A 12,727-nucleotide genomic window follows, 5' to 3' on the forward strand; every position below is an offset into this window, starting at 1 on the left:
AGCTTAGAGAAAAGGTTCAGCGCCTCTGAATAGAGCTTCTAGTTAGGCTTGGGGATATGACAATATTATAGATTAAGATATTGGTTTGGCCACAATAATGGTCCTCATCTAGCCACGATAACAGAGTGATATTCCATCACACAACCCCTGTTATAAATTTTGTACTATTCAGTCTCGTATCTTCATTCAGTCTGCCCTATAATGATGCTCCCAGAGCAGTCGAGGGTATGGTGTCTTGCTCAAGGGCAACTCGGCAGGGGCCAGGACATGAAATGGCACCTCGTCAGCCACCAGTCCACACTTCATTCCTGGTCCATATGGGATTTGAACCAGTCCTACGGTTCCCAAGCCACGTCCCTGAGGACTGAGCTACTGCTTCCCCTTCTCAACCTGTCATCTTATAAGGAACATTTATGCTAGCAGACATTTATTCAAAAACAAATTTCACACAGCTGATAACTACCTACAAACCTTGTGAACACCTCTAGCCACCCTGTCCTCTTAGGCAAGGGTAATGTGCAATGTGACCTCACAGTGTTTAAATGTTTTAATTAGTCAACAGCTTTTCACAGCAAAACATTCCTGTAACTGTTGATCTGCTTTTGCTCCCAACAGAGACCATGACGACCGCCACCTCCCCCATCTTGTTGAAATGGGACCCCAAGAGTCTTGAAATCCGCACCCTGACTGTGGAGAGGCTTCTGGAGCCGCTGGTCACACAGGTAGTTGAGTTATCTCTCTGATGCAATGTAACAAAAGAGCAGCTGGAGCATTTAAGCTTAAAAGAGTGTACTTTCTTACTCACATTGTTTGATATATTTAGTTAAACTAGAGAGTAGCTAAATCCAAGTATATATTTTATAGTTTACTTAAATGTTTGTTTACTTTCAGTATGTCTTCTGAAGTCTGATGATGTCACATGTGATGGAGAGATTTCTGATTGCACCTTTACTGGACCACTTGTTGTAAATATGTTAAACTGTATTATGCTACTGCCAAATACTTTGGCTCATCGCCACGGACTTTGTTTGGCTGCTCAAGCTGAACAGATGCCTCAGCATGAATCAAGTCACCCTGATTTGTGATCTGTGACGAGGGTTGGGTATCATTTAGATTTAGTAAATTTGGATAGATTCGGATTGAGTCTATGACAGACTTTTCACCCTACCCAGAATTTGTGCAAAATGTTTGTTAGATCTAGGGTTAGGGCCAAATCTTTCCGGGGCTTGCAGCACAGTATAATTATCTTCCAAAGCATTACTTTTTTAATCTAAATGTTATTACAAGCACTTGAATGTACCATCAACTGCATTACATTGCAACAGTAATGATTATGCCTAACATTGTCAAAAATCAAATATAATTTGCTGTAAACAGTGATGAATTCCCCAACTCAAGTACATTTTATTAAAGAGCTGCCATGAAGTAGGAAACTTAAGGAAAATAAAAAAAAAAAAAAAAAATCTTCGGTCTTTTTTTCGGAAATAAATGAACTCTTGCAGAGTATTAGAATAACTAAGAAATCTTAGTTTTTCCTACTGTACAATCAAGCACACTCACTAACAGTAGTCACAAAATGAACACAGAATCATTCTAATAATAATAATAATAATAATGCATCAAATTTATATAGCACTTTTCCATGTGCTCAAAGACGCTTTGACAAGAACAACTAAAACAAAACAAAACAAAAACAACAACCAAAAATAAAAGAAGTTAGAGGTGAAAAGCAAGAGTGAAAAGGTGAGTTTTGAGGGCTGACTTGAAAGAGTGTTGGCGTTGAAGATATAGCTGGGAAGAACATTCCACAGGGACTGTGTGGCTGCAGTAAAGGCTCTGTTGCCCCAGGTCCGAAGCTTATTCCTGATATGCAGGAGGATGTTGGTATCAGCAGACCCTAGGCGAGGTGTAGGAGCGTGGCGGTGGAGAGGGGTAAGGAGGGGACAGGGTTGTTGAGGGCTTTGAAACTGATGAGTAGTATTTTAAAGTCAATCCGGTATTTGATGAGGAGCCAGTGCAGTGTCATGGAGGACAGGGGTGATGTGGTCAGAGCGGCGGTTGGAAGTCAGCAGATGTCAGAGGCAGAGTTGTGAACATATTTAAGTTTACTGAAGAGGGACTGTACCTATTTATTACAGAAAGACATCCTTGAGATGAGTTCCAACCCTTTTTGATGTGGTCAACTTGTTAAAATTTTAACACTTGTGTAGCTGTCTTTTGGTCATTTAACTCAAGTCCAAGCCTCCATTTGAATCTTTTTGGATTTCTTGTTTGGAGGCACTGACCTAACCAGACTGTCACTTGATGACTTTCGTTCCGCCTTACTTCCGTCTTGAATCCGTCTAGCTCCACTCAACCATATGGATTCGCTCCATAGGAAAGTGGTCGCGTCGCTTTCATCAGCATCACAGGTTGGTTTCGATGTGAGTGGTTGAAGTAGCACGTCAATAAAGATGACGTACAAGTGATTTATCCAATCATATGCAAGGATTTTTGATAAGGTCCAGCCTCCTGAAACCGCTTCCCAGTTGAGCAATCCCAGAAGGATGAGGGAAGCAAGCGGAACAAAATTAATCTGGCGAGAGTCAGGTTAGCACTGACAGCTATCATTACATCACAGTGATGTATGCTTTGGGGATCTTTTCAGTGTTATGGTGTTCATAGAATGTCAAATGAGCCAGCATAACCATTTAAAGGGCTGTAAAGCTTTTGGATAGGATCTGTGCAGGCATTCATCACTTGTTGAATGTGTTAAAGCAGCACAGTACTTTGCAACACTTGTTGCCTACTTGCAACATGCTTCAGTTTAAATCCTGATCATCCTTGGGACCATAATTGTTCTAGACCTGCTTGATATTTTGGTTGCCAGATTTGAACAGCTAATTTTGTGCCTACACAAAGTTAAGTTCATGGCAAATCAACAGAATACCAATAAGAACACACAAACAGATGGCTGAATCAGAACTTAAATTTACAATGTGTTTCAGTCCTCATTCATTTTATAGGATCTGTAAGCTTGAGTTATTGGCGGCCACCCGTCTCCTCATCTCTGCCTGTATAACTTTATGGGTTTTGGGCTTGTTTGCTGTAATTGGGTTACATAAAAACTTCCAACATTACAACATAACCAGACCAACATTACTGTTTTCTTGAAAGAAAACCCAGGCATGCATTGTTCATTTGGTACGATACCTGCCTAAAATATCTTGATACCGATACTGAAATTAACCTATTTTTAATATTACCTCTATTTTTTATCTTAAATTATTGTTCTGTGTTGTTCTGTTATTGTTCTGTTATTGTTATGTTAATGTTATTGTTATTGTTATGTTTAGGTTTGTCCTGTTAAATGTTTGGAAACTGTGAGCAAAGCATAAGCCGGAGTCAAATTCTCTGTATGTCCAACATACTTAACAATAAACCTGATTCTGATTTTGATTCTGATTCTGAAATGATACCACGGTGGAAAAATAAAACATCATCAAACGAATAAAATATTAGATGACAGCATGTGGAACCTAAATTTATTTATTTATTTTTATTAGATAGATTAAACCACTTAAACTTAAAAAGTCAAAATAAAAATATATTTTTGTAAAAGCTGCTGAGCTTTATAGCTACATAATGTACTTATAAAGTACAACACAAATGACTCAGACCTTATGGAGGTCTGTGCTCTAATCAGACCATTCTCTAATAATATAAATTACAATAGATATTATAAATGATGACAAAAATGTACATGGTATGATTATATTACCAGAACTGATTTACTTAAAATAGATAATTTATAAGTGATGTTGTTGATCAGCATACTTGTGAACACCAGCGCATGTTATAATAAAGTTAATGTCTCCAGTGTGAACTGTTTGCATACAGATATGTGTGAACCACATCGGACAGTTAAACAGTTAGCTTTACCCCTGACTGCCTCATGCAACTCTGATGGTGAAAAAAGTTCACTTGTCACAAAATAAACACTCGCTTGACTTAACGTTACATCTGGGGGATACTTATGTTATCTATCGCTAACCTGCAGCTCTCTGAACTCTTTGAACAAGTCTGCATGTCTGTGAGCTTGATGTTTCTCCAGGTTGGTCTGTATCGATTTCGAGCATAATTTACAGACGGCCTTTGTGGTTTCCGTGGGCTTGACACTGTCGGCTCCCTGCAACTGCTTATAAACAATCCCAGGACTGTCGGCAGGAGCACTCTTGCCACTTTCATCCATGTCTGTCTCGCTCTGTGACTGTCTGTCACTATGAAACCACGCCGACTCTGGCTGCAGACAGCGATGAAGCAGAGAGGAGCTGCACACAGACACTCAACACAGCTGTCACACAAAACTAATGAAGTACCAATACTAATAAAACATGAATTAGTATTGTTTCTAATGGCTCGGTACTGCGGTACCTTTTTAATATCAGTTTACCATGTAACACTAATCTGAACAAATTCTAATAAAATATATACTAATAATTTAGCCAGTATCCAAATCCAACCTGGTCGGTTTACATTCAACTTAAATTTTGTGTAGTCCGTCAGCTACATCCTGTGTCTGTTCTTATGAGTGGTTATCAAAGTGACAGTTAGGTGATTGCTAATTGTTAGCGGAATGAAAAGCTGATGAGCTTCCTATCTTGACACATAGTGATCATTATTAATTCCTTTCTATAGCAATGCCTGACTGCCCTTACAGCAAATTGTGTCTTCCCTTTGACATCTTGATTTTTTTTTGTTTTGCCGTTTTTGCAGAGTGATCCCTGAATCCTTTTAGACAGTTTCATTCTGAGTGTGTGAACTCCCGACACATTGTTTATCGATTTTAACCTCAAGAAAAAGAGTTAAGGTGCATGTTTTTTGTTGGACAGGTCTTGAAATAGTAAACATCTGATCTGATCTGATTATGCCATCTAGGAGAGTTTTGTAAGTTCAGCTTTAAACTGAGAATTATTTTGGTATTTGTCTTATAACTACTTTTTTAATACATTATCCATAACTTTATTCACTCCCTCCATCTGACTGTCACTTCTCTGAATTGATTGATATTACAATTGATAATTATTCATTATCTACTCTGCTGCGCAATAACAGGAAAACGCTGTAACCAAGATGATATTGCGGCAAAATGCATTCACTACACACCTATGGGAATAAGCACAACAGCTCAGTTTGGTAGTTCATCTTCACTACAATTGCATTGGAAGTGTGAAATATTTTTTCGGATATGAACTGTGATTGTTTTCCTTGTCAATTTGGATGATTCAGTGTTTTTGGATGGAATAAAAGGTTGCCTCAGGGGGATAGACAAACAGGCTCATCCTGACATTGCTTGGAGATAGCAGGCTCATCTATCATGACCAAGCTTCTCTCACCCCTGCTGGAGTACTGGGCAAGTCCACAGCCAATAACACTGAGGGGCTTACTTTATCACTGCGCATGAAGGCAGCATGCCTCTGATATAGTAAACATTTTTATACTGCAGGCAGTAGCAATATTTCTCGAAAGAATTACAGGGAGGTACTCTTGAGGGGCAGGTGGAAAATAAGTAGAAGTTGGGCTGTTTTCATTTACTACTTTCTAAACTTTATGTATGCTGGAGTGTAAATTTGAAAAAACAAACAAACAGTAAGACATAATGGTATTAGTTTATAAAAGTGGATAGACTTTGATTTAACCACAGGAAATGATATGACTTAGGCACTGGTCAAACTTTTGCTTAACTAGCTTCATTCACAGTCAGTAGATACTCTTATACAGTGTTGATGTGGCTTTTGGTGTCTTCCAATATACCCATGTATTATGAACATTTAAAGGTTTGACTTGTAAAAATGTATTTAACTTTGCAATACATCATTGTTGACTTCTTGGGGATTAGGGTGATTTATTAATGTGTATGCATGATCTTGATTGTCTATACCCGATATATCTGTGCAGGGCATTGAACAGCAGTGGATAGAAGGTGCCCTATAGATTATACTACGCTCTCTCTGATTTGGCAGATTGTCAACACGCTCTTATCCTTCACGATCTAATATCGTCATATTAGATCCCTACAGTCAGGCAGAGGTGTAGAGATAAGTGGCTTTTTTTGTTGGGCCCGCTTTTGCTCTTGGCATGAGTGGCATGACATCACTGTGTTCTTGAGTTCTGGCCTGTGTTAGCCCCTGATGTCCATCATGTATTTTTTGTAGGATTTCGGCTTTCTGTGACAGCAGAATGATGACCCTGATTCCAAGTATGAGCAAACCATCGACCTCTGATAGCTCATTTTTCACCTTCATGTATGCTCTGACATTTGGTGGTACATTTCCACTGTATTCTGGCTATCCTCTTCTTATGAATTTGATAACAGACTGCAGCTTGTTGTCAGCTGCAGTGGCCATTTTGATGCTTTCCATCCTGCTTGGTAATGCTGGGACGCCTTGTACCACCGAAGCTACATAACACTCCATCCGCTATGTGTGTCAGTCTCTTCTTTTGTGTAAGTTTGTGGGCTTCAGGACAAGGCATCAGCAACAAGGAGAGTTTTTCCTGGCACATATACAGCAACTGGTTTGTACCTCATAAGTCGTATTAGGAGACGCTGACATCTCAAGGGAACATTATCGAGGCTCTGGCTGTTGATGAGCGGCACCAATGGCCTATGAACACTGACAAGCCTGAATTCATCAAGGCCACACAGATACTTATCAAACTTTTCACAAGCCCACACACCAGCCAGACACTCTGAGAGATGTCTGGAGCAGTAGGCTACTGGCTTTCACTCTTCTCTGTGGAGCTGAAGCAGCACAGCTCCTAGTCCGTAACTACTGGCATCTGCAGCTACAGCTGTAGGCCTTGTGACGTCATAAAAGGAAAGAACAGGTGCTTTAGTCAGCATTCTTTTAATAATCCTCAAAAGCTGACTGCTGTGATTGTCCTTAGGTCCAGATGTTCTTGCTCTTTAGCAGTTTATACAACAGCTGTCCCACCACTGCAAGGGCTGGGACAAACCTCCTCAGGTAATTCACCATGCCAAAGACTCTTTTTTAGCTCCTGCACATTTTCAGGCGGTGGCAGCTGGTGTATGGCCTCCACTTTGTCAGGTTCCGGTCTGACCCCTGACTGGTCGATGAGATGACCCAGGAAGCGTAGCTGGCTATGCCTAAGGGAGCATTTCTCCTTGTTGAGTTTCAACCATGCCATCTCAACACGCTGCAGCACCTTTTCGTTGGGCATCATGTTGCTCCATCGAGGTCCTATAGATTAGGATTAGGATATTTGAAATAATAATCCTAGACAGTCAAAGTTAAGATTAGATTTTAATTATTCATTATCCAATATTATCTTTAGGAAAAGCAAAAATAAAAGATAAGTGATTATAGATTTGTATAGCAGAACTTTTTTTTTTCTGCCCAATTAATTATTTCCTGACTCCTCATATTTGTCTTGGACCCTTTGGAGGGGTATATAAAGTAGTCAAAATTAGCTCCACCATGACCATCTCAAACAGTAGAAAGCTTCTCACACATCAATGCTCAGTATTAACCATTTCATGATGTCATTTATTTTAATATGTCCGTTACAGTGGCCATTCTTCTGCAAACTTAGTACTTTCACTTTTGATATATTAAGTACATTTTAATGATAAAATTAGTGGTAATATATAATATTAAACTTTGTAAAATGTGAATACATTTACTGAGGTGGGATTTAAAATGCAGGAGTTTAACATGTAATTAAGTATTTTTACAGTTTTGTATTGGTACTTTTACTTACTGTACTGTAAGTTGGGTTGGGTACCGTGTCTCTACAACCTCTAGCCTGTCAGTCTGTCATACAGAACACTGTTGTGTGTCTCAGAGGAAGTGTAACCGACCACTGTTGCCTCATTATTATATTATATTGCAGCGAGCATTGTCTGCGAGTTTTGAAAAAACACACTTGTGACCGCTTTCAGCTCGCCATTGCCCTGACTGTGACTTGAACAAGATGCAGGGGCAACATAGTTTTGCTTAGTGTGTGTTCTCATGAACAGGTACGTACCAAATTCTACAAAAAGCTATGCACAGAAATTCGTACGAAACCGAACTGCACCGGACCGGAAGTCAAAAGACACTAACCCGGAAGTGCAACAACACACAAAAAACAACGTTACATGACCAATTTCACCCAACAAAAGGTGACAGTTAGGGTTAGGCATGAAAAACACTTGGTTGAAAAAAAAGCTGTGGATTGGTCTTGTACAGACGGTAATCAACCCCACTCCCCTGGATTAAAGTCCTGTGTTTAAGGAGAGGGAAATTTGGCACAGACTGATTTAATGCAAATTGGACTTATTGCGTTGTAATTAAAGGATCTGAGTAATTTTTCTACCACTCACATAAATGTATCTACTGTTGTCACTGTATTACATTTAGGAAAAAACAAAATATGCATCACAAGATGCTATTTTTGCTTTCCTGTTCTTGAAGCCAGTCTTGGCTGGAGGTTATATCTGCACACAGTCATTTTCTGCCATAAAACACTTGTCACTCTAACAGTTATCTATTTTCCTGTTTTACAATTGTAGATGTCTTAAACTCAGGATGAATCGGCAGTCTGCATTTGTAGTATATTGTGTAATTACTGTCAAAGGTTGCCTTGAGGCTGTTGTATTATTATTACCCAGGCAAATACAGTAGTTAAGAGGGTCTAGGCACAGTCAATGTCTTTGAATTGAGTTATTGTGATTTGCATACCATTTTGATAGGTTTTAGAGATTATAATTGACGCTTAATAAAACGGTATTCTTAAAAAAAAACACCTCTAGACATACTGTGTTTTACATTTTATGTGTTCCCCTGTTGGCGTGAGTGCGCTGTCTTTAGCTATCTTCAAATCTACCTTCATTGAATTTGGTAGATATTACATTTCATGTCTGGTATCTTACTCCATTCATGTCATGTTTAATCAGCTTCAAATACCTGGTAAACCCAACAGAGCAAGTGTTAGCTCTTACAGGAAGGGATACATGAGTACCACGACAAACCTTATCCTCTTATTAATTTTTGTTCTCTTTTATTGTCACAAGTAAGCATTGACTTGATCATTAAGGCCTTTGGGAACAAGTCCTGTTATAAGGAGAAGACAAGCACTCAAAATGAAAGAGGGATGTTGACAAATATAGTTTATTAACAGATTACATAACATTGGGTGGAGTTAGGCACTGTCTATGTTGCTGCTTGAATGAATCATTGATTAGTCATGTTTGGAAGACACGGCAAAACAGTAGGGTTGTGGAAATATAACATATATCTTATATTATTTAATAAAGTTCACAGCTAATTATTTCCCGGTATATTTGCTCCAATGCCTGGTAATGGGCTAGCAGGGCACCTTAAGGGTAGGTTTGGCAGCCAACAGTGGATGCTTTAACCCACTTTGGGCTTTGGACGATATAAAAACAAAGTTTGGCTCCAAGTACTGGTTGGCAACTGACACACATACACACACGCTCTAGTCAAGGGGCTTAACATAAAGGGAGGGGAGACGACGGCGGAAAGGGGATTAAGGCTTCATGCTGCATCACTGTCATAATCCATTAAGCTAGTGGAAAAGCAGGAAGCCTGGACCTCAAACAGACAGTTTTTGGAGGCAAGAAGGGATGCTTTACTTCTCCTCAAAGTTTTTATTGAAACCACAAAACACACTCTCAAAGGTTGGAGAGTAATCATAACTTTAGGAATATGATGGGAGCTCATTGACAACAGAATCATCTTACTTTTTAGGGGGGAAATGACTAATGACTTTACTAAATATCTTTTGGGTATCTCACAATTTTTTTTATTGCAGATATGCATATTCAGAATTCATCAAATATAGCCTGGGTCTTGGATGCACTAAAAAAATGGGTCTAGTTTTTCTTTTTCTTCATTTTTGAAAGCTTGGTAGGAAAAAGAAGTGAAAAGCTCACTGGATTTGAAGATGCAATGTCCTCCACTGTTTGTACTCCTTTCTATCCCTTGTTTGAATTTGGATGACAGTATTTCTAAGAGGCTTTGAACCATGTGAGAGGCGGTGATGTTCAAAGGCAGCCTGGAACCCTTGCTTCTTGGCATACTATTCATCGGACACTTGCCATGTTACAGGAAGCAATCATTCATTTAAGATGGAAGAGGGAAAATGAATTGGACAGCTGGAAAAATAGGCCAAAGCATGGTTTAAATTTAATTTGACATGAAACATTAATTGTTTTTTGACAATAACTTTACATTTCAGGTTTGATGTAATAATCATATGAGCTAAAGGTGAAAATTTTAAGTCTTTAGTTTCTAAACCAAGTTTGCAATAATGAAAAATCAATCTAAAACAGTACAGGAAAATTATTATTATTGGTGATAAACTGAACTTTAAGTTGTCTAATGGATAAAATTAGATTTTGCTCTCTTCCATCTTTCATCTCATTATGTAACACATGTGACGTAATTGGTCTATTTTATTGATGCCTCAGTTGGCTGTCCTGCCTTGCATGATACTGTGAAATTAGCTCAGTTCTCAGATTTTTCACACACCTGCTCCCCTGAGGTATTTTTTTTACTACGTAGTGAATTCCCATGATAGCATGCACCACTAGTATTTTGTAGTTCACCTCATAGGCATGAAATCCAAATCTTTGCTCCTGTATCTTCTTGCAATTTGTCATTATTTTCTCAATATTGCCTACAATTAACTTAACATATACATTTATTTAAATAAGAAGAGACATGGTGCAGAATAATGTGATTTGTGAAGAGTCTCTGGCAATTACACCACATTGTGACATATTATATGGGGGGGGGGGGGGGGGGTAGTTTCCTGACTGAACCTCCTCTAAGCTATTTTATATTGTGACTTAAAGAAAAGAAAAAAGTTATATGGTTTATTTTCTAGTGGTTACATGGAATGGATGGATTGTATATGGATATTACCTATGCAACACCACTAGCTGATGATATATGTTTATAACAGTGTAGTGAGTAGTATTGAGGTTGTACATTTACTTTTCAGTTTGACCTTAAATGTTGTAATATGATGAAGTTCATATTTTCTCTTGGATCTTGGGAACTACAGTAATGAACTGAACTGGCCCTGTGTACTTGTGTGATTCCATTTTGTCAATTGTTTGCCTAGATGTAGGTCTAGTGATGCAAAAACTTGGCTTCTTTTATTGGACCTCTTTATCTCTTACTTTCTTATTTTGTATCTCTTAATTACATATAAGTGTCAATTAACACACATTCAGCACATCCATGCAGTACATTTAAACTGCTGTCTTGAAAAAGGTGATAGTGGAAGTATTACTTTTTACACAGTAGTATAATAAATATGGCAGCTGTGTCATTATGCAGAGTGCCCCCTGATAGTTTCTTTATTCTCATTACATCTGCCTGTTCCTCAGGGTCAGCACTGGATCTTGTGAAAAAACACTTTTATCTGTCTTCGGGCTGTATCTTCTGACACCTTGCTATGTCAGCATATGGCTTGCCCCAGGGTTCTGAACAGCAGCCATGCACAGATGCTGGCTGTCCGCTCTGCTTTTCTACCATAGAAAATATACCACATCAGAATAGATTGCCTTAGAAACAGAACCTCTCTCTATTTTCTCAAGCACAAACTCAACTAGACACTGTGCTGCCCAATCAAAGACAATTCCAACTTTACAATATTTTAGTTTTAATATTTTTCACAACCTGTAGAACTTGTTCCATAAATACATAGTATTACAATAGTAATACAATAGTAGTTGTAGAAGTAGTAGTAGTGGACTGTCCATACTTAATGGATTCAATAGAAATTAACATGTGAATTAAACCTAATATTTGGATGCAGTTGGATTTTTTTTTTAATTTAAATTGCTAACTAAATTGTTGCTAAGTGAAACAGTCAGTACATCCAACACTAGCTTAGTAATAAGACTCACAGCCAGCATTTTGACCTGTCACTCACAGTAGGAAAAAGCTCAGGTGTTACTAATAACATTAATGACGGCTCCATTCTATTCATGTGTCTCCAAGCCATGACAGTGTGACGGTGAGCCAGCATGCACTTTCTTATTACACTATACATTAAAACTACTTACACCTCTACTTTGCCAACTGTGACATGTCAAAAATACATTTTATTTCATTTTGTTTTATTTGATATGGACATCACAGTAGCATTATATGTGCAATGTGTTAAGTGTAGAGGCTAATTTGCAACAATTGTCCACATAAGGCTTTTGTTTTTAAAAGTTATTATAGAAATAAGAGAGAAAAGTACATCCACTGACACATAGACAATAATCCATCCACAATTATCACAAATGCATCGGCAAAAAACATCCAGAAAATACTTAGATAAATGTATACCCAATTTAAAATGACAAATACACAAAACACTAAATAAAATACAGGTGTGTCTACAAAGGTGTGAGAACAGTGTTTTTTCTCCTTCAGCCATGATCTAATACTGCTGTTAAAAATATTAAAAATCATATATGGTAAGAGAAGGCCCAGAGGGCCTAAAGCATAACCTAAACATCTTGTATATCAATGTCTGAAACATCAGGAAAACCGTCATGATGACGTACAATATCAAGGAGAAAAAGTTTAGTATAGAGGCCCCCCTACCACTATAAAAAATAGTGATGAGAAATGAAATATTAACATAAGACAAATACCACAGTGTTACACAAGTCTAGAGTTCATCTTCATCTTCAACCGCTTATCCCGGGGTCGGGGTC

The 12,727-nt window shown here is 38.3% G+C and overlaps 1 protein-coding gene across 1 annotated transcript in view; it reads left to right on the plus strand.

Annotated features, from left to right (window-relative positions):
* ctnna2 (catenin (cadherin-associated protein), alpha 2) overlaps positions 1-12,727 on the plus strand; it is a 361,900-nt gene that overhangs the window by 28,758 nt on the left and 320,415 nt on the right. Inside the window, exon 2 of the mRNA XM_083924298.1 lies at positions 616-722. Coding sequence (XP_083780424.1) covers positions 621-722 — 102 coding nt within the window. The 5' untranslated portion in view covers positions 616-620. The remainder of the gene's footprint in view (positions 1-615; positions 723-12,727) is intronic.

The sequence above is a fragment of the Echiichthys vipera genome (assembly GCF_963691815.1).
Source record: "Echiichthys vipera genome assembly, chromosome: 2".
In the NCBI taxonomy this organism is placed as follows: Eukaryota; Metazoa; Chordata; class Actinopteri; order Perciformes; family Trachinidae; genus Echiichthys; species Echiichthys vipera.